This window comes from Microtus oregoni, unplaced genomic scaffold, assembly GCF_018167655.1.
Source record: "Microtus oregoni isolate MIOR12 unplaced genomic scaffold, Mior012 000029F_ref0000214, whole genome shotgun sequence".
Lineage (NCBI taxonomy): Eukaryota > Metazoa > Chordata > Mammalia > Rodentia > Cricetidae > Microtus > Microtus oregoni.
The window spans coordinates 1,083,301-1,105,723 of NW_024543088.1; the positions used below are offsets into that span (position 1 = coordinate 1,083,301).

General features: G+C 49.9%; 1 protein-coding gene across 5 annotated transcripts in view; it reads right to left on the minus strand.

The window, feature by feature from the left end:
* Positions 1-4,244: 4,244 nt before the first annotated feature.
* The window catches only part of LOC121465077 (IQ domain-containing protein E-like), a 46,260-nt gene continuing 28,081 nt past the window's right edge, over positions 4,245-22,423 (minus strand). For 3 of the 5 annotated variants that reach the window (XM_041678262.1, XM_041678260.1, XM_041678258.1), the window contains 7 exons: positions 17,024-17,212; positions 15,666-15,689; positions 13,574-13,693; positions 13,118-13,245; positions 12,355-12,455; positions 8,497-8,730; positions 4,245-7,995 (listed from right to left, as the gene is read on the minus strand). In XM_041678262.1, coding sequence (XP_041534196.1) covers positions 7,865-7,995; positions 8,497-8,730; positions 12,355-12,455; positions 13,118-13,245; positions 13,574-13,693; positions 15,666-15,689; positions 17,024-17,212 — 927 coding nt within the window. In that variant the 3' untranslated portion in view covers positions 4,245-7,864. The remainder of the gene's footprint in view (positions 7,996-8,496; positions 8,731-12,354; positions 12,456-13,117; positions 13,246-13,573; positions 13,694-15,665; positions 15,690-17,023; positions 17,213-22,423) is intronic. The other 2 variants (XM_041678259.1, XM_041678261.1) reach the window with 2 other exon arrangements.

Consider the following 22,423-nt stretch of genomic DNA (forward strand, 5'->3'; position numbering starts at 1 on the left):
ATTAAAGGTGTGCGCCACCACCACCCGGCTTTTAATTTTATTTTTATGTGTGCGTCATCTGCACTGCATGTGTATCTATACACTACATGCCTGGTGCCTGCAGGGGGCAGCAATTGGAGCTACAGACTATTGTGGTGGCTGGGAACTGAACCTGAGTCCTTTGGAAGAGAAGCTAGTGCTCTTAACTACTGAGCCATCTCTCCAGTTCTCAGGAAGAGAAGCTGCCCTATTTGGGCCCTTCCAGAGCATACAATGGTTAGCTAGCTTCTACACACACACACACACACACACACACACACACACACACACACACGCACAGCATCTTGGGAAGGCAGGGGAGGAGAGATTGGAAGCAGTAATACAGACGTGTCAGCACAAACAGCTAACAGGTAAACGGAACTGACTTCAGACTTCATCACAGTTCTGGGGGCAGAGCCTCTCATTTGCCAGGACTGAATATTGCTGTGTATTAGGTTGTGAATGCAAGCCACAGCTACCTCCACAGGCAGTCTTTGGGTTGGGCATGCTGGCACTTGGGCCTGGGAGGAAAGGTTCTGATGGGGACATACCCTAATCAGAGATTTTGCTTTTTGGGTGGTGGTGGTGATCGGTGTGTCTATGTAGCCCAGGCTGCACTTTACTGGACTGTAGTTTGTTCTCTGAGAATGGGGTTCATGTAGTATGTATTCTTATCGTATCCACCCTCCATTCCCCGTGTCCAATCCTCGCCAGGCCTCCTGCCCAGTTTTATGCCCTCTTCCTCCTTTTTGTTCTAACCTGCCAAGTGATCACCACTCGTGTGTGCACGGGTGTGAAGTCATCACTGGAGCACGGTCAGCCTACTGGGGGGCCTCATCCCTGAAGAAATCTTTCTCCTCAAGCACCAGGCAGTAATTCTTGATCCTGCTGCCTCAGCCTCCCAGGTGCTGGGATTATGGATCTGGCTTTTCTGTGGTCTCTCTCTTTTTTTTTTAAACAACAACAAAGCAACCTCAGATATATTTCTGTATGTGTGTGCATGTATGTGCATGGAGAAGCCAGAGGTCAACTTCTCCACCCTCCCTTCTCTTTGAGGCAGGGTCTCTCAGTAGCCTGGAGCTGGCCAGGTGGGTGAGGCTGGCTGGCCAACAGCCCCAAAGATCTGCCTGTCTCTACCTCCCAGCACTGGGAGAACAATTGTGTGGACTCAGTCATTGCTTGTTTTGGTTTTGGAGGCAGGGTCTCACTATGTAGCCTTGGCTGGTCTTGAAGTCACAGAGATTTGCTTCCCTCTGCCTTCCAAGTGCTGGAATTAAAGGCATAAGCCACCATGCTTATAGTTTTTTTTTAAAATGTACATTCTAGGAATTGAATTCAGATCCTCTTCGCTTAACCTACTGAGGCATCTCTTTGGTCTGCATGTAACTTTGTACATGTGCTTACATGTTTGTATTTGTGTGTATGTGTCTGTGCACGTGACTGCTTGTGAGTACACTGTGCTTTTGTGATGATGTGCCCATCTGTGTGCGCACATACATGTCTGTATGCTATTCACATGTAGGTTTGCAATTTGCACATGCCTGTGTGTTGCACATGTCTTGTGTGCACATGGCAGGGCAACCTCTTCAGGAACTCACTTTTGCCCTGGAGCATCTGGGACGAACTGTTCGAGTCTCCTCTATGGGCGCTAATGTGGCAGCAGGACCAAGGGCTCCCTAGGTGGTAGCCCCATAGGACCCGACGGTTGTGGGAGTGTTTTGGAGGTAGAGGAAAACAGGTGACCTCAGATCCTGGTGGGCGTGCTTCTCACCCACAGCAGCAGGGTCGGAGCCTAGGACAAGCTGAATTGGGGTACTGTATGTGCTGAAGGCCCACGGGTATCCTGAGAAGATTTCATTTAACAGGAAGGAGTCGAGTGGAGGGGAGAGGAAAAGGCAGGAGGCAGGGAGGTAAGCAATGAGTCAGAAGGGCTTCAGGTGGGTCAGCCCTGGTTCATCAGCTACCCGTGTCCAAGGGAAGTAGCAGATATGCCAAGGGAGGAGGCGGATGGCGGCACTGGCGTGGAGCAGCCTTTCTTATGTATTATGTCAGTGGTGCCCCCTCCCCGCCCACGCCACGGCTCTCTGCTTTCATCTCTTAGAAGCTGGGCCTGGGAAGAGAGAGACTGAGAGGAAGAAAGCCCCAGGCTGGGTCCCATGAATGGCCCCCCAGGAGCCCTGGCACACACTGGACTGTTCTTTGAATCCTGGCTGTTCTGGGCTTAATTAACGAGTAGCTCAGGGGCACCCCTTTCTCCTTGTTCAGAGAGAGCCCCAGCACCATGGAAACCTCTTCCAAGCTCCTCAGGCAGGCACCGTCTAATGGGGCTGTCCCTCCAGCTGTAACTGGGTCCAGCTTGAGGGAGCCCATGGGAAGACATGCTAGCCAAAGGCCATTAGTGGGTGCCTGTGCAGACAGGCCAGCCTGTTTCCATCCCCATCATTCGTATTCCGAACCCGGCAGTGCTGCCAAAAGGAACAAGGGATTCAAATTCTTCCTGTGTTCCCTGGGGACTTGGGGGAATGGTGGATTTAAAATGTGCCAGTCAGGCACGGAATTACAGCTCCCCAGGCTTTAAGAAGGCATGCGTGAACCAGGCCTGGTGGTACAGGTTTATAGTCCAAGCTCCTTAGGAAGTTGAGGCAAGAGGGCCCCACATTCAAGGCATGTCTTGGCTACAAGCTGAGTTCAAGGCAATCTGGGTGATTTATTGAGATTGTGACTTTATTTTTTTTTTCATTAAAGAGCTGGGGAATGAGTGAGATGGCTCAGTGGGTTAAGGATTTGCTGCCAAGCCTGATGACCCGAGTTCAATTCCTCGGGTACCAACATAGGAGAGAAGTGTATCTTGCAAGCTTTCCTTGGATCTCCGTGGCATGCTGTGATGCGTGGACATGCACATGCGCAGACACACTTTTTACACAAGGTCTGGGAGATGGCTTGGTGCCATGTAAGCACGAGGACCTGAGCTCAGGTTGCTGCCACCTGCTGGATGAGGTAGCATTACATCTGTAGCCCAGCATGGGAAGGCAGAGACAGGGGGGTTCCTGGAGCTCATTAGTCAGCCTAGTTGAATCAATAGGGTCCAGGTCAGCAGAAGTTCCCATCTCAAAGGATCCAGAGGAGCTGGAGAGATGGTTCAGCAATTATGGGTACTTCTTGTTGCTGAGGACCCAGGCTCTAGTTCCAGTACCCACATGGTGGTTAGTAATTTTAACTCCAGTTCCTGGGGGATCTGATGCCTTCTTTTGACCTCCAAGGGTACCATGTACATAGACATATGTGCAAACAAAACGCTCATACACTTAATCCTTAAAAAAAATTATACATAAAAAAAGTTGTGGAGCAATCGAGGAATACACCGGACACTGAACTCTGGCACACACACCCCTGAACATCCACACAAACACACAGGCATACACACACACACACACATGCAAAAATCTAAATGTTCTCATTACAATTTTTGTGTATACATGCACCATGACATACATACAGACATCAGAAGACGAGTGGAATCTGGCTCTCCTTCCGCCATGGCGGTCTTAAGATTGAATTCAGGCTGTCAGGCTTGGCATTAGGTGCCTTTATCTACTGAGCTATCTTGCTGGCCCTAAATTACCATTTTTTAAAAATTTTATTTATTATGTATACAACATTCCTTCCATGTATGCTTGCATGACAGAAGAGGGAACCAGATCTCACAGATGGCTGAGTCACCATGTGGTTGCTGGGAATTGAACTCAGGACCTCTGGAAGAAGAGTCGGTGCTCTTAACCTCTGAGACATCTCTCCAGCCCTAAATTACCATTTTTTAAAAAAGCTGGGTGTGGTGGTGCATGGCTTTAATCCTATGCCAGCCAGTGCTATATAGCAAGGCCCTGTTTAAAGAGGGGGAGAGAGAAAAATTAAGACCAAAAAGGCCAGGGACCCACTGCTGACTGTTCTGAGTCATCCTGACAGCTTCATCTGCCAGCTTTTAGATGTAATTTCTCTCATTTTAATAGGGGCTTGCCCAGCTGTGGCCTGCGCCAGAAAGGTAGTCAGTTAGAGTGGCTGCTGTATGCGTATGCAGGCTCTGTGGGTCTGGGGAGGCAGGTGCCTGGAGAAGGGGCCAGCCTGGGTTCACACCAGTTGTGTTTACTGAGTCTCTGGTCTTCAGAGTGCCTGAGCCAGGTGGAAGCGATCGCTGCTCTCTCCCACCCCCAGAGGAATTTGCAATTAGTTTGACCAGGATATAATGGAATTTTTATTTAGATCTCAAAGGTTAGAGCGCTTTCCTGGGAAGGTATTTATAGCTTTAAAGGAATCTACACTGGTTAGCTCGTTCTTTTCTAATGATGGTCTCTTCACCGAGGGTTCTGGGTCTGTGAAACTGAAGGCATGGTCCTCACTCCCCTCGTCGGGAGACAAAAATAGACATTATCAGACAGAATACAGCCAGCACCTGCAGCCAGGGTCACTCAGCCACAGCCCTTCCTTGGTGCTGAAATGGACCCACGACAAGCTCCCAATGTACTATGGTACTTTACAAAACACCAGGCACAGGGCCCTGGCGATTTCTGCTCAGCCATCAGGCAGTTTAGAGGGACTACGGTCTTGGTGGCTTCTGACAAAACCCCTTTCAATGCTGCACGCCCCCGTGATAACACAGCATCAAGAATGCACTGAGGGGCTGGTAGTGTGGCTCAGTGGTAGAGCACTTGCCTAGCTCATAGTAGGACTCAGGGTCCATCCCTAGTGCCCCACAAAAGCTCACTATAGGTTTGTTCTCCATCCACACTCAGCTTGCTGCTGCCTGTTTTGCTAGCTTTGGGAAGCCTGGATTGTACCAGCCCCCTCTCAGCACTTCCGTCTCAGCTGCATGTGGTGGGTGGAGGTGAACCAAGGGCAACAGAGGGCTGTGGTGTTCCTAGATCTCGCTATTTCGCTGGGGTGGCGTCTTCAGGATGGTAACCCCAGTCTATTCCTGGTTTTTGAACCAGAGGTATCTTCTTCCCCCAGTCACGGGTAAGAGGAACACCATCCCACAGGGTCCCTATAAGCCCTGTGTCCCAAGCCCAAATGGCTTCCTGAGCACTCTCCAGAGCCGCCCAAGGCCTCCACCCAGCACCTCCTTGGTGTGAGTAGCACCTTCACCTTTCCAGCTCTCCACACAGGACAACTGGCCCAGGGCAGGCTCAGCAGGTTGGTTGCTGCCCACCGGTGGAGTCATGAAGAAAGCATGGTTTCTTCCAAAGTTGGACAACCTACCAGCCTTCAGAGAAGTCTCACAGCTGCTCTTTAAGATCAAGGTGATGTGAAGGTGTTGCCGTGGAAATAAGGGCACAGAGACGTCATTTACCCATCTCAAGTGCACATACCTGGGCCCGCTTGGTCCTGAATGTTAAGGTCTGAGGCCCTTTCTTTCTGGAAATGTTTCCACTCCTAGTCTCCCCCAGGGATGAATTTTTCTACTTCCTACCGCCCCACTTACAATTCACAGACCACAACTGGCTGGGTCCTGGACCAATCACACTCTCAGCAGGGTTGGCCCAGTCTCTGGCTCCTCTTCTCATAGCTGATCCTACCACAGCCACCCCCCCCCCCCCCCGCCATTGGCCTACAGCTCACTCCACCCACAGTCTCTGTAGTTTGGGCTTTGCCAATGGCCCTAGCTGGCCAGCCACATGCTGGAGGACTTATGCCTCCGAAAGCAAGCCAAGCACGAGGAGTCTGCTTATCTTATAGACCAGGCAAAGTCCAAAGCTGGACTGACTGGCTGAAATCCTACACATTTGCTCCTGGGGAGCCAGCAGCAGCTCTCTGCACTGTTCCTAGGTCCCACAGAAGTTACCCCCCCCCCCCCCAGGGCTCTCTGCGTCAGATCAGCCAGGGGCAGCCTGCTGTACCAATGGGGCCTGGGTGGGGAGCACAGGACACAGGACACCGGCCAAAGACAGAGGCTTGAGGCACCGTCATTTACTGAGGTAGCTTCAAGACAGGGTTTACCTTTAATAGATTAGCTGCTGCACCAAAGGACAGGAGGGTTGTAGCTTTCCTGTTTGCAGGGACATGTTCTCAGAAAACTCAAGTGCAGGGGCTGATCTTGACTTCACTGTCCACTGGCCAGGCTGGCTGCACAGATAAGCCTCACACCTACAGACCCTGCCCCCTTTCCTGAGGTGGGGGCAGCCGAGGTGAAGACACCCCCCTTTACCCCTGCCCCCCCACCAACCTAGAACTCCTGAATGTTCATGCTCAGAACACTCAATGCACAAATGGCTGCTATTAAATAAGAGAGAGGACAGAGCAGCCACATAAGGACCTTTGGTCTTGGGGAAGGTACAGGCACAAGAGGGGGCCACTTGTAGTCACCTTCTTGTGCCCGAGTGGATGGACTGAAGCTTCAAGTGGTGGCATCAATCACAGGGAACACACCCAAGTTGTGGTGGGGAGGCAGATCTACAGAGGGCTCCACTTGGCTGCCACGTTGGTAAAATTACCAGTACACAGGGAAGAAAACTAATTTGGCGGACAGCCCACAGGCAAAGTGCATAAAAAACTGAGCCTGCCAGGGTCCTGGCTGAGTTGTTTTTTGCCCCCTGGTGGAGAAAAGGGCTAGGCAGGTGTGCTTGGTCCCATCACAGTATTAGGGGCCCTTTCCCTGTCCTGGGGCAGGTCGACAAAGTTGGGTTCCATCTTCCTGGCCTCTGGCCGCAAGCCCAGCTCCCATCCTGAGGGTCCCATGCCCAGCCTGCTGTGTGCAGCATTAGGAAGGTGTTCTGTGGAGGACGCCAGCAGTAAATAAATGGTCCCTAACAGCAAACCTGGTGTCCCCACAAGTCTAGTCCAAGAAGGAACTTTCTAGCACTAGGTTTTGCCTAAGAAAAAAGCCAGTCCCATGGGGCCAGAAAGTCCCATCCCCAGTGATCTATGGAGACAGCCAGCAGTCAGTCCCACAGGCATGACAGGGAAGCATGGACGGCAGACCTGAGCTACACAGAGCATGGATACCCCTAAAACCCTGCCCAAGCCCCAAACCCCTCATTCTCACCCACTGACAACAGCTAATTTCACAAACTGGGACCAAGATCTCAACTTCTGGTGCTGAGTGGGCCAGGTGGCACTGGTGCCAGGTGACAGGGCTGTCCCTAGGTCGACACTGGAATTTGTTCTTCCCTGAGACTTGTCTCTTCTGGGATGGTGAGCTGGCTCCTGGCCCTGCTCTCCGTCTCCTCTCTTGGTGACCTGTGGCTCTGTCCTCGTGCTGTCTCTCAATACCTGCTGAGCCACTCCATGTCACACTGCCAGGTGATCTTCAAAGAATTCATCCTCCCAAGGGGACGGAGGTGGTGGGGGGTAAGAGAAAGGGGAGCAAGGAGCCCATGGGACAGGGGCTCATCTGGGGACCCTGATGTCCGTAGCTTCTTGCTGGCTTAGATATGACTGTGTTCTGCTGAGGGGACAGGAGACTTAGCTGTGTGACCTGTAAGGCACTGAGCAGCACAAGATGAGGAAGGCTGCATCTCATGGCAGCTGGCAGTGCCAAGGTCAAGGGCAGGTGGCAGACTTTGCAAGACTCCCTGCTGCCCTGATTTGGGGTGGACATATCTGTGGGCACTGGAAACACACGGGCTGAAACCAGAGATGGAAGTGGGAGGTGGCCGCATGCCCTCCCCAGAGAGCAGCGTAGAGCCACCAGGATCCCTCAAAGGCACAGGCACAATACATAAGAAAACTGATGGTTGAGGTGTTCCCGAGGTGGACTCTTTCCCTAGCAAGATAGGTCATCTTCTCAAATTCAGTTAGCGAGTCCTCTAACCTGGCCCCACAGCCACCTCACCTGGAGGCAATGACTGGGGTCCTAGAATGGGGAGGGGCTTTTCTTCCTGGGCAGAAATGGCGAAAAGATAATATCATCGGAGTCGTCGGAGCAGACATCCTCCTCAGGGGTTGGTGACGCTGTGGGCTGTAGTCCTGGGGGAGAGGACACCACTGAAATGAATCGGGAAAGGGAGGTCAGCCACGTGGAGCCAGTCACAGGTGTAGACAGCTGTGAGCTGTACACTCGGCCATCAGCAGATTCTGGCGTGCAAGACTGAAGCCCCAGACACACAGCCAGGGACCTTCAGAGCCTACCTGCACAGCCCTACAGAGCCTCTTGCTAGTTCCTATTCTTGGGACAGTCTGGCCACTGCTGACATGAAAACACATGCAGGCCTGTGGTGGTGGTGCACTCCTGTAATCCCTGCACTTGGAAAACTGATGGAGGAGGATGAGGATGATCACAAATTTAAGGCTAGACTAGGTTATACAGTGAAGTTTGAGGCCAGCCTGGACTACACAGTAAGATTAGCTCAGAAAACAAAAAGGTGCAAAGGGAATCAGAACCAAGTGGCCACTGTGTATAAGCAGGTCCTAGCTGAAGTGGCCCCGAGCTGCCTACCCTGCCTGGTGAGGAGCAGGGATGGAGCACAGGGGACAGAGGGGACGTACCCAGGGATGGCTGAGCACTTCCGGTGCTACTGCTCCTTTCTTCACATCCAAGCAGATCCAAGCACATCACATCCGTCATGCTGGACTGAGGTACATCGTCCAGACTGAATGGGGATGGACAGTCCCAGTGGCCACCCTGGGGGGAGTCGGGCACCGAGGACTGTGAGGAGGCAGGTCCAGCTGCAACGGTCTCTCTCGGCTCCTCCTTGGGACAGAGCCCCACTCGCATTGCTTCTAAAGGGGAGGGGAATGAAATGTTACTGATTTGAGATTTTAAAAGAACAAGATCCCGACCCCATCATGCAACCTGACTTGGCTGTCTGCCTCTTCTCCACAGTTCCTACAAACGGCAATCTCATGTATTTCATAATCTCGGTATGTGTAAACATCAGAGTACCACGGTGCAGAAGTGGAGGGCCAAGGACAGCCTTAGGTGGGGTTCTCAGCTTCCACCCTGTCTGAGACAGGTTCTCTGATGCTGTGTTGCCCTCCGTAGGAATTCTGGGATTGCAGACGCATATGACTATGCCTGGCTTCACAAAGGTGCTGGGGATCTGAACTCAGGTCTCAGGCTTGCGCTCAAGTGCTTCACCCACTGACACACTTCCCTGAATCTTTTTTCTCCTTAGCCCTTTTGTTTTGTTTTTAAGATAGAGGCTTGCCATGTAGCTCTGGCTAGCCTTATGATCCTCCTGCCTCAGTCTCTAGATTCCTGGGATTTTTAGCTTGTGGCACTAGGTTTTGTTTCCTTTTCTTCCTCCTTCCTTCTTCTTGACCCTCTCTTCTTTAAAAAGTTATTTTATGTGTACAGGTGTTTTGCCTGCATGTACATCTGTGCACCAAATGTGTGCAGAGCTATAGAACAAGCAGGGGATTTGGATCCCCTGGAACTGGAGTTATAGAAAGTTGTGAGCTGCCACGTGGATGCTAAAAACTGAACTCAGACCCTCAGCAAGAGCAGCCAACGCTCTTAACCAAGCTCTTTCCTTCCTTTTATGAGACAGTCTCATGTAACTCTGTCTAGCCTTAAAGTCACTATGTGGCTGGTCCAGCCCAGCCCATCCTCTTCCCTTTGCTGGGACTGAGGGCAGGCTCCTCTACATTTAATTTTCTCTAAAATCACAGTCAAGGTTTGGGTGTGGCTGTGATGTCTGTAAACTCACGGGAGTGGCAGACACAGGAAGACTGTGAGAGCCTGTCTCAACAACCAGCCAACTAAAGGACATCCCAACACAGTCAGCTCAAACAAGGTGCCATTCATTCACTTTCTCACATGGATGTATATCCCGAGGGGGTCAATACCTGTGGAGCAGTGAATGCTTCTGGACCAGTCTATACAGGTAGATAGATCTGCCATTTTAAAATCACACTTGACAAGAGGACGAAACACACCATAAACAAACTTTTTAGCCCTGACCAAATAATTTAAATGTCAGCAGACACAGAACCTGATGAGATCAGGACAGACAGCTTTTTGGAGAACTGTCTAAAGCCTCTGGGGGCCTGGGGACTGCAGGCTGGCGGTGGCTTTGGGGTTCTGGTGTCTGTGTGCCTGCCTTCTCTGAAATCCAAGGGCTTCTGACTTGGCTCACTGCGCTTTGCAGAGCAGGGTTTGGAGAGAACAGCAAAGCTCACGGTTTTGCAGCTCTGACACAGCTCAGAAAGTGACAGCTGAAGTCAATGTATGACTTTCAACTGTGATAACACGTTAAACATGGTGTGGCAGGAGGGTCTCTAAACGGACTCCTATGGGGACCCTGGGAACTGAAGAAGAGTGACCAATCCAGTCAGAACCAGCTAAGGGTTGGGAATGTGGCTCAGATGTACACAGTACATGTCTACCACCCCCACCTCTCACCATGAAAGGCGGAGAACGTGTCAATGGTAGAGCACCCCTTACTATGGGGTTGGGGTGTGGCTCAGTGGTAGAGCCTCTGCCTAGAATCCCCCAATGAGGGGCTGGGGTGTGGCTCAGTGGTAGAGCCTCTGCCTAGAATCCCCCTCAGTGAGGGGCTGGGGTGTGGCTCAGTGGTAGGGCACCTGCCTAGACTCCCCCAGTGAGGGGCTGGGGTGTGGCTCAGCCAATCACTTCTCTAGCATGTGCAAAGCCCTAGGTTCCATCTCAAGCACCTCAAAGAAAACATAAACAGGAGGGAGAGAGCTACTAGAGAAGGCCAGCCAGCCATGGTCTCTGGGTGAGGTTGGAATCAGAGTCATAGGCTTGTTTTCATTGTGTGCCTCTTCTGCCATTGGAGTTGGGAGATTGCTCAAGGAGGTGCTCCCTGGCCACCACTGCCACACGTTTACCTGAATAGAACTGCAGGGCTGCTGGCTCTTCTGCCTCATCTTCTGCCTCGGTAGCTTCCCCACAGCTCTCCTTGCTGACCTTCCCTGAAGGACCCCATTCTGGGTAAGGCATGTCAGTCCTGGGCAGGACCAGCCCACCCACCCATTGTCCCAGCAGCCACCCAGCCTCCTGTCCCTAGCAACCAGCACTTCTCAGACCTTGCCAGCCTTCCTTAGTTCCACCTCTGACACCCAAGGGTTCAGATGTCTCTGGGAAGCACCAGGTCCCTGGGGTGTCACACGCATGGACAGAACCTCAGATGAACTTCTGTTTCTAACATGACCCCAGTCCCTAGCAGCCTCATCAATACCAGCCACAGTGAGGCACTACTGTAGCTAAGGCAGGAGCTGGCGGCACAGCCACAGAGAGTAGAGTCCATGGGCTAGCAGACTGTTGGTCTGTTTAGCCCAGCTCTCTACTCGTGAGGAGATGGCCCTCAGGCAGGGGCCTACAGCAACTGCGTCTCAGTGTGGGCCTGATCTCATAGCTGGGAACACAGTCTGCCTGGGTCCTGGACTTGATTTTGATGTGTCTATATGAGTGTATGCATGTGTGTGTGTGTGTGTGTGTGTGTTTGTGTGTAGGCAGAAGCCATTGTTAATCATAGGTAGTGTGATTTCTCAGGTGCTGTTAACTTTATCTTTTATTTTTTGAAATGGGGTCTCTCCCTGGCCAGGAACTTGATGATCTGGCTAAGCAGGCTAGCCAGTGAGCCCCAGGGCCCTTCCTGTCTCTACCTCTCCAGCGCTGATATTACAAGCACATATCACCATGCCTAGGGGTTTTTCAGTGTGGGGCCTGGGAATTTAACACAGTTCCTTTACCAACTGAGTGATCCTTCTGAGTCAGCCTGGGGCTTCTTTAACCAATGTTATTTTCTTTATTGATTTTTTTTTATTATTTTATTTTAGAGACAGGCTCTCTGTGTAGCCCTGGCTGTCCTGGAATTTGCTCTGTAGACCAGGCTGGCCCTGAACTCACTGAGATCTGCCTGCTTCTGCCTCCAGTGCACTGGGATTAAAGACGTGTGCCCCCACTGCCAGCTTGTTGTTGTTTTCAATGGAACCAGGGCCTCACACAGAGTGGAAGAAGTGCTATACACTATGCTACATCTTCAGCCAACTTTGGGGCTTTAATGGAGCAGACAAAGGAATTGTAAGCAGTGTTTCCCTAAACAAGCAGTCAGGAGAAACCCTCAAGGAGCCCTGACGGCTGATGGCTGAAGAAACAGAAGCCAGGAAAGCTTTGACTGCACGGCTTGAGGGTACTTGAGAACACAGGGCCCAAGCCACTGCGGTCACTGGTGCAGTCTACTGGCTCAAACCCCAGCTGTGGCCCCAGCACCAGAGGAGGAGGGGCAAGGTCTGGTTTTCCAGCATAGGTATGAACTCAGGTTGGCTGAGGCAACTCACAGTGGGAATAAGTCCCTTGCATTCTTACCCAGCCTTCTTTTGGCTTAACCCTTGGAGGGCCACCTCCCCCTTGTGGTGGAACCAAACAAAAGAAATTACCAGAAGAAGCTGCTAGGGAAGGTGGGGAGGCGGATCCTGAGGGTGTGGTTGAGACAGCTTCCCTCTGAGCTGAGGCAGCGAGCCCTCTGCAGCAGTTGGCACTGAAAGACAGAAAGCTCTGGCTGAACCAGGGGCTGGACTGATCCACGGGGCAGCAGCCACTTCCACAGGCGAGACACTGCAAGTGTGTCTAGGCCTTGACAATGCTTGCTTGCCCTGGGAGTCTATGCCCTTGGCTCATGTATTCAAGGCCCTGCTGAACCCAGGGTCTTTTTGTTTTGTTTTTGTTTTTTTGAGACAGGATTTTTTTTCTGGCTCTCCTGGAACTTGATCTGTAGACCAGGCTGGCCTTGAACTCACAGAGATCTGCCTGCCTCAGCCTCCTGAGCGTTGGAATTACAGGTGCGTACCACTGTGCCAAGTTGCATTTTTCTTTAAAAGGGACAGTATATGAGCCCAAGTTCACGATGCCCACACACTAATGTTCCACTCGCTGTCCATATACCTCCTTGCTTCCCCCATCATAGAGACATGTTCTAGGACGGTCTTCTCCAGAGGGTGAGAGCCTACAGCCTACCCAATAGTGGAAGTGAAGCTAGGATATCTGTAAAGGCCTACCAATTGCTACAGTGAACTGCCAGGCTATGGCTCACAGAATCATGACAGCACATCATTGTGAATCCCACGGGAGCCCTGGATAGCCACAAAACGGGTGCCCCCATTCCCCGAAGTAACAGCACAGAGATGCCTGTGGCCCACTCACATGAACCTGGCCTGGGCCAGGTATCCCCGGAGGATGGACTGGATGACAGTGATGGCCTCCTCTTGTGCTGGGCTATCTTCAGGCTGGAAGGTGGGGCTTGGGACACGAGATGTGGGAGAGCTCTGCAGCTAATGACAACAGGAGAGAGACCTGTCTGGGGCCACCCAGGTGTCCCCAAATGCAGCATGCAACTATTGGACAGGAAGGGCGTGCTTTCCAGCTGCACCCCCAACAGCGCTCCTCATCAGCAGTCACTGTGAGGCCTGCTTGGACCCCACCAAGGCTAAACCAGTCCTGGATGTGTCAACGGGACCACTGCTGGGCTGCCCCTGACACGGATGGATGAAGCACCAGGCACATCTGCCCAGCTAGGAAGACGAGAAGGCTGCAAAGGGCTTGAGATTCCTCTGCTGAAGAAGGGTTGAGCAGCTGGTGTCTGTCCAGCCAGATGGTTACCTGGTTGGGAAGGCTGGGAAGGCCAGGCAGGCTCGGAGACCTGAAGTCTAGAGCTTTGTTGTGTAACAGCTTAGAACGAGCTAGGTGTCCCCTGAAGGCCGCCTGGAGCACAGTTGCTGCCTGGCAGGAAAGAGGGAAGGACTCGGTTTCTAGAAGACTAAAGGGGAACAGAGAAAGCTCGTCCTGTGGTGTAACCTCACGGGCATGACACAGTGCCTCCCGTCTGGCCCTCCTAACCCCACATGCTGGCGCATGCACACACACTGGACCACAGGGAGGGAAAGGCACGTGCTGACTGCCGCAGCAAAACAGTCCTGAACACAGTCCAATCAGGGGCTAGGACAGTTACACCAGCCGCTAAGATTAGCTCAGACTTCACACGTTGTTTCTGCTTTTTGAGTCGAGGTCTGGCTACACAGCTGTGGAAGACCTCAAGTGTGTGCTGAACCTCCTGCTTCTGCCTCCTGAGTGCTGGGATTACAGGTGTAGGCCACAGTGCCTGCTCTCCGGACTTCACACACTGGGATGTCTTCACAGCAGGGTGGACCTGCTTCATCTACTTCCTTTCACACACATCCTCCAGTCACAAAAGCTACAGAAAGGTCTTTTTCTGTTTTTAGAGTATTGGTGACTGAACCCAGGGCCTTGTGCATGCTGGATAAGCACTCTACCATTGAGCCATGTTCCCAGCCTTTCTGTAGATATGGTATCATGAAGTTTCCAGCCATGTCTGCTCCTCACATCTCTTGGGATTTGTTTTGAAGGTGAACGGATGACCGTACACAATGGCCAATGAAGAGCAGTAACTGAGGCCAGAGACATCCAGCCGCAGATGTAGGCTGAACTCTGGCTCTGGCTATGTTAGAACACCCAACAGCTGACAGTGTGCAGGCTGAAATCCAGTCCCATGTAAGCTAATCTAGCTAGCAAATGATAGAGCAAGAATGAATATAGGGGCAGGAAGAAGCCACAAGAGGAGGGCTTGACAGTACAGACTTGTTATCTCAACTACTTAAGACAAGTTCAGGGCCGGCCTAGATATGTGGCAAAGCCCTGTCTTAAAACAAAAATATAGGGAAGGCTGCAAGCATGGTGTGGCAATAGAAGATCTGCTCAGAAAGACCCAGTGGAGAGGCTGGGGTGTGGCTCAGTGGTAGAGCCCCTGCCTAGAATCCTCCAGTGAGGAGCTGGGGTATGATTCAGTGGTAGAGCCCCTGCCTAGAATCCCCTAGTGAGGAAATGGGGTGTGGCTCAGTGGTAGAGCACCAGCCTAGAATCCCCAGTGAGGGGCTGGGGTGTGGCTCAGTGGGAGAGCACCTGCCTGTACTTCAGTGGTAGGGCCACATCTAGCATGTAGGAAGCCCCAATAACAAATATCAGTCTCTTATTTCAATTTCATGGCCACCTTAACCTGTTCTCCTTCCTGCCAGCTCTTCTGTTGGGATAACCCTACTGTCCTTCTCCATGTGTCCCATGGGGACACCTGGGCTATAGGATGGCAGCTCCAGTTCAGACCCTCTCAATTCTCCCTGCTTTGTGGCATGTGTGTCCTGGCATCTGTGGCTGAGCACGTGGGATTGCTCAGCTCTGAAATGGAAATAGGAGTGGGGGAAAGGGTGTGCTAGGAAATTTTAAAAATGTACAGTTACTCTGGTGTTCATTTTATGCTTCTGTTACTAGAATTTAAACTCTGTGACTGTGTTTGAATTCATTTCCCGAAAACCAGGACTTGAGGAAATGCCTTTAAATACACTTGGCTGGGCTGGAGAGATGGCTCAGAGGTGAAAAGCACTTTCTGTGTAAGCATAACACCTGAATTTGAATCCCTCACACTTCCATAGAGTCAGATGTGGTCACACGTGCCTGTAACCCAGCACATGAGGGTAGATACAGGGGCAGCCAGGTGTGGTCACACGCGCCTGTAACCTGGCACATGAGGGGTAGATACTGAGGCAGCCAGCCTAGCTTCAGGTTCAGTGATGAACCCTGTCTCCATGCACATCGGCACCCCTTACACAAGCGCGTGTATTCCCAGGTCCTCTCCCCGCAGCAGAAACACGAGTCTGGGAACTGGTGAAATTGACTGACTTACCTCATCCAAAGCCGCTTTTCTTTTCTGAAATAAGGAAATTGAGAAATGAATTAGTGTGAGCAGAGTGAAGTCTCGAAAGAGGCTTCCATTCCTTAAAGGAATGTTCTCGTCAGTATCTGTGATGGTTAATCTCACTGTCAACTGACTGGATTTAAAATCACCATGGAAACACGCCATTGGGTGTGTCTGAGAGAGGATTTCCAGATCTCATTAACTGTGTGGGAAGACCCACCCGAAGTGTGGGTGGTGCCACGCCGTGGGCTGAGGTCCTGCACTGCACAGAAGGGAGAATGGAGCCAAGAACAGTCGTCTCTCTGCTGCCTGAAGGTGGACACGATGTGACCAGCTGCCTCGTGCTCCTGGTGCCATGACAGGACCGACAAATGGCGGCCCAAATTTACCTGTCTGTCCTTGAAGTTGCTTCTGGTTGACAGGTTTGGCACAGCAGCAAGAAAAGCAGCTGATGTTGTGTACTGCGTGCAGCAATGGCTGCTGGGATGTTTCCTTCAAGTTTATCACGCACGATGTTGACCCCCACTCTCACCCTCTCTTGCGTCTACCCCACTTTCTACTTCTCCATCTGCGACAGCCAACAATGGAAGAACAGGGCACAGTAGGCGAGTGGCTTCTAAGACTCTAACGGAAAGTTCTTGGTGTGGCGTAGGAGGCCTGGGAACCTTCTTTTGCCAGAAATCAATGACGTGCTCAGTAAGATGACAGCCACAACGGCAAGAGCAAAGGGGCTCTCGGGACCACATCTGGGACAATATTAAGGGGAATAATGATTGCAACTAACTTTTAAAATGATTCAATAAATAAAAGGATCTGAGCCCATATTAATTCTCTTCCCACGAGGGAGAGAGGGAAGCAGGGAGGGGCCCTTGTGTCCTACTAGAAGGGAATAATCCAATAATCACTTGCTCTGGAACTGGTATCTACTCAGAAAAGGAAGCTTGCCTGTCTCCTCAGGAGCACCTGGATCCATGTCCAATGCTGATCATTTGCTATTTACGCCAGGGAAACTGGCTGATAAAAGATGGAACTAGAAACACAGTCCTGTGGCCATCCAAGATGGCTGAAGCTAGGTCACTGGACTGTTACTAGTTTGTTTTTAGAGAGGGTCTCCTGTGGCTTATGCAGACCTTGAACTCCTGATCCTCTTTGGTACTGGGATTACAGGCATGTACCACCTCTCCTTTTGCAGCCCCCCCTTCTGCAAGCATCCCACTCTAAACACAATGGATGACTGCTGGTGTGGGGATGGGGGATCGCGCTGAAAGGATGTGCAAACACACTGGGTCACGGAGCACGTGAACGCCAGATATTCTCTGCAGTTGGACATGAATCAGGAAGCTCACCTTGTGCCTGTGGGCCTTCCATCGGGCCTGCAGGGTTCTGACGGCGGCCTCTCTCCTCTCTTCAGAGCATGGGGTGGGGGACTGGCAGTCAGCCCCCTCGCCAGCACTGGTGGGGGAGTAAGGCTCATTGTCGGAGTCTGGCTTGGAGTGCCTGCTGCAGGGTGATGGAGATCGGAGCTCTGGGTGGGCCTGCAGGAAATGAAAGGGGTCAGCGGCGTTAGTGACGTCATCAGTGGGCAGCGGACAGGATATTAACCAGGATATTACAGGCCTTGCTCATCAGACAGTAGACTTAATAAAACAAAGTCTGAGGCTGGTGCGGTGGCGGTCTTTTTTTGGGCTCTTTTTAAAGATTGATGCGGTATGATAAAAGCGGGATTTGGGAGATTGAAGTGGAGGTATTTCCAGCGTGGCTTTTGGCAGAAAGAGGAACTGAACCATTGAAATGTCGCTGACTGCTGGGTAGTGTTCTTGAAATCTACCCGCCAGGGCTCTTCTCAATAAAATACATATTACTGGAATATTCTCTCCTCACATCAAAAGGCAGGGTCAAGGCTGGGGAGACGGCACCGGCACTGTCAGAAGAGTGTTTACTTTACAAGTGTGAGGCCTGAGTTTGCTCTTCGGCAACCACGTGAAAAGTCAGGAGTGGCGGCGTGTGCTTGTAATTTCAGCACTGGAGAGGCAGAGACAGGCAGAGCCCAGGGGCTTGCTGGCTGGCCAGCCTGCCTCGCCTACCTGCCCAAATGTATCCCCACTGAACACACATTACAGGCAGGTTAAGTGGAGGAGCGTGCTACACAAACAGCCTTCCCAGCCATGGGAGAGATAAGCATATCCCATAGGTAACTGAGGCCACAATGTGCCATTCAGCACTGAAACCAAGATCTTCATTTAGTCCGAGATGATTTTTTTTTTTTGACATGTGTGACAGATGGGAGACCCCGGGACGGGAAGGGTGCTCCTGTGAGGGAGGCTGAGTAGGCAACTCACAGGCCCAGACACATCCCACCCATCTCCTCTGTGTAATCTTCACACTTCAAGATAATGTCTGTTCTTAGAGTCACCTAGGACCAGGGACCCAGCAACTAGGATGCCCTGTGGCTCAGTGGTCACCATAGTTGTTCAAACCAGCCGACTTCATGCTCAGCCATGACATGCTCTTCATGGCCTGTCCTCACAGTGAGGGCCCCGGCTCTGTCTGCGATAGATTCCTGCCTGAACTCATACATCTCTTTTCAGTTTATTTATTGTCTGTGTAGGTTTGTGCACAGAGGCTGTCGGAGGCTGTCGGATGTCTTGCTCTATTCTCTTAAGAAAAAAAATCCCTCACTGAATCTGTATCTAGGCTGGTAGCCACCAAGTCCTGGCTAATCTCCTCTCTCTGACCCAACGTGTCTTTATGTGTGTGGAGCAAAAGTGTTATTCCCTACTGAAGCATCTCCCAAGCCCCTGGGGCTAGCCTTGAACTCTCCATCCTCCTGCCTCGGCCTCTCGAGCGTTGGGATCACTGGCCTGCACCAAGGATGGCCCATGAAAGCTTGTCTACTATGCATTCACATATCAGGTCCTCCGAGAGCAAAGACTGGCACAGGAGGTCAGCCCCCGATGTACTAGTTTCCACCTGTGCTAGTGTCTGGTGTGACACATGGGACAGATTAGAAAGAGGGTACATTCTAGTTCCCAGAAACGAAGGCGTCAACGGCCCGGGGAACAGGGACCAGAGGGCCTCTTGCTGACCCTTTGGAGATGGAGAATACCCAGGTGACCTTCACAGCTACAAAGTCTCTGCTGAGTGACAGGAAGTCCTGAGACTTCCATGAAAAAAAAGGAAAGGCCTGCTGCCATAGGCCTGTAATCCAAGCATTCCAGAAGCTGAGACAGGAGAACTGTAAGTTTAAAGACAGCCTAGGTAACTCAATGAGATCCTATCTCAAAGTAAAACATACAAAGGCGGAGGCTGGAGAGATGGCTCAGTGGTTAAGAGCATTGCCTGCTCTTCCAAAGGTCCTGAGTTCAATTCCCAGCAACCACATGGTGGCTCACAACCATCTGTAATGAGGTCTAGTTCAGACATACAGACAGAATATTGTATACATAATAAATAAATATTTAAAAAAAACATACAATGGCTAGAATTATAGTTTGGTGGTAGAACACCTGCCTAGAACCCCCAGTGAGGGGCTGGGGTGTGACTCAGTGGTAGAGCATCTGCCTAGAATCCCCCAGTGAGGGGCTGGGGTGTGGCTCAGGGGTAGAGCCTCTGCCTAGAATCCTCCAGTGAGGGGCTGGGGTGTGGCTCAGGGGTAGAGCACCTGTTGTGGAATAATTGTTTAATTATGTAAAGATGTGTTTCTGTTTTACCTTGCCTGTTTAAGACACCTGATTGGTCTAATAAAAAGCTGAATGGCCAAAAGTGAGGAGGAGATACAGGCAGAACTGCTAGGCAGGGAGAGTAAGCAGGAGGAGGAATTTAGGCTGGGGTAAGAAAGAAAAACAAACGGAGACGCCAGGGGCCAGCCAGTCAGACACAGAGGAATCAGGAAAGATGGACATACAGAATAAAAGAAAGGTAAAAAGCCCCAAAGCAAAATGTAGATGAACAGAAACAGGTTAAATTAAGTTAAAAGAACTAATGAGACAAGCCTAAGCTCAGGCCAAGCATTCATAATTAATAAGTCTCTGTGTCATGTTTGGGGGCTGGCGGCCCAAGAAAGTCGGCTATATTTGGTGCCCTATGTGGGGTCCAAATTTCCACATAGGGCCCGAGAAAGCTGAAAAAAATAAAACAAATCCCTGACATGGCTTCCTAGCAGTCTGGTGCTCTTAGCATACAGAGGTGCAGCTCGGCCACAAGTGAGCACTTGAGTAGCTGACACCTAAATTAGAAACAATAAGCTAAGTAAAAATGCCTGCCACATTGTGGGTACCAATTTCCTAGAGCTCGGCAGTTAAATCAGATCCTGGATAAACACAGCTCCTGGTTAAATGCAGCTCTCAGTCAGACCCACAGGGCATAAAGCCTGCCTCTCACAGATCTGAGCAGGCTAGAACCAGCCACCAGTGCAAAGCCACAGGTGCACAATAAATCAGGTCCAGACTGAGAAAAACTGAAATTACAAAACAGTTTAAAAAGGTGTGTAGGCAACAAGAAAGAAAAGAAAATGGGTATAGTCATAGTAAAAACTAAATTTAAAAATAAAGATGGGAAATACACAGGGAATCCAGATCCTGTACAGTGTGGTGACTGTACATCTTTTGAGTGTTGATGAGTGAATGACAGCTGCTGAAAGGCACTGGATTGTAAAAGGAACTGCTGAAGTAAACTAGCCTAGGTACTGTAGGGATCCTAAACTTTAAAATGGAATTCAGAAAACATATTGAGTTGGGTTGGAGAGGTTATGTTTTTGTGTCCTCAGGAAACAAAAAGCTGTGGATTCCTTCAATAACAGAGATCAGGTTTGATCAGGGGAGACCTCCTCAAAGTCCTGGCTGCAAACAGGAAGAAATAAACTAGGAAAAACTACAAGAAAGGTGGCATACATGCTGATCCCTCTGCAATGAAAATGTTCTGAGACTGATAACAATGTTACAACTAGTTTCTCCAGGACTTGACCACAGTCTAATTTTCTCAGGGTTCCTCCTGGATGCCATTACCCCCAGACAACAGGAAGCAGTCTAGAGAACAGGACACTCACATTCAGTAGGGTGGGTGGTTTTTAGTCATTTGGTGGGTTATGGATGTTTGTCATCATTTAGGGGGTTGTAGAAATATAGGATAAAAAGATAACTATTAGGTAAAGATAAAATGACTACTATTAACCTCAAATATTTTACATTGGTATGGATTTTGATATATTGATACAAATTTAAAGTTATTTTTGTTATACTGTATGTATGTTTCTACTCTTTTGGGGGGTATTACGCTTATGCAGCTTATTTAAAAATGTGATGTATAATTAAGAAATGCAGGTTAGTAGTTAGTCATCTATAACAATCAAGCTTGTAGTCATGTTAGGTATGCTTTCAAGGTTAAACAGATGTATTTTATATAGATAGGTAATCTTCAAACACTTCAGAGGCCTACAGAATATAGCATTTATGATGTTTAATAATGCAACACTTTTCATGACAGCGAGACACTTCTGTGCTTGACAGTACCAATCTATTTCATAAAAGGACAGATGATGGGAGTCAAAGAACCTCCATACAGAGTTCGCTTTTATTGTGGCAAAGCTAGCCATTTTGGCAAGAAACTGCCTTTGCCTTAACTGACAACACTATACTGTACAAACTGGACAAGCAGGACACAAAGGAAAAAAGACTTCCGAACTTTGTCAAGATATGTGGGACAGTCCTTCAAAATCCTGGTTCACAGAAAAGTCTCTTGGATATTCTACGACTTTAAGGCAAAGACAGATGACCCAAAGTTGCAGAGGAACCTTGGGTGACTGTCCAGGCAATCAGCTGCTTCTGTCATTTCTGTAGTTTTGGAAGTTGCTTGTTCTGCTCTTCCTGTTTACTTAGGTAATATATCTTTCTCAGGGCTCTGATGTAGCTGAAGACAAGATAGTTATAGTATTTCTTGTTACCAAATTTAGAAAAGAAACTTACATAAGAGGTTAAATTTATAAGGCTGAGACATAAAAGTTTAAATTGTTTATCTAAGAAAATGTTTTTTTTTTTTTGTTTTTCTTTCTTTTTTTTTTTTTTTTTTTTTTTTTGGTTTTTCGAGACAGGGTTTCTCTGTGGTTTTTTTTGGAGCCTGTCCTGGAACTAGCTCTTGTAGACCAGGCTGGTCTCGAACTCACAGAGATCCGCCTGCCTCTGCCTCCCGAGTGCTGGGATTAAAGGCGTGCGCCACCACTGCCCGGCTAAGAAAATGTTTTGAGGTCTAAAAAGGTAATTTTGTGTTGGTAATACAAGTTAGGATAGATTACCTAACAGGTAAATTAGGTACATAAATTCACAACTTTGGACTCACCAAGAAAGGATAGATAGAATACTTTCTCTTGGCCAGGCAGTGGTGGCGCACGCCTTTAATCCCAGAACTTGGGAGGCAGAGGCAGGCAGATCTCTGTGAGTTTGAGGTCAGCCTGGTCTACAAGAGCTAGTTCCAGGACAGCTAGGGCTGTTACACAGAGAAACCCTGTCTTGAAAAACCAAAACCAAAACAAAACAAAACAAAAACCAAAAAAATAAAGAATATTTTCTCTGAATCTGCCAAATGCAAATGGACTGAATGACTACTATAAATGTAATTCTTCCTGTTTTTATTGTATATAGCTTTACTATGTTAGAGCTAAAACCTTTTTATTTAGATAAAAAGGAGGAAGCACCTGCCTAGAATCCCTAGTGAGGGGCTGGGGTGTGGCTCAGTGGTAGAGCCCCTGCTTAGAA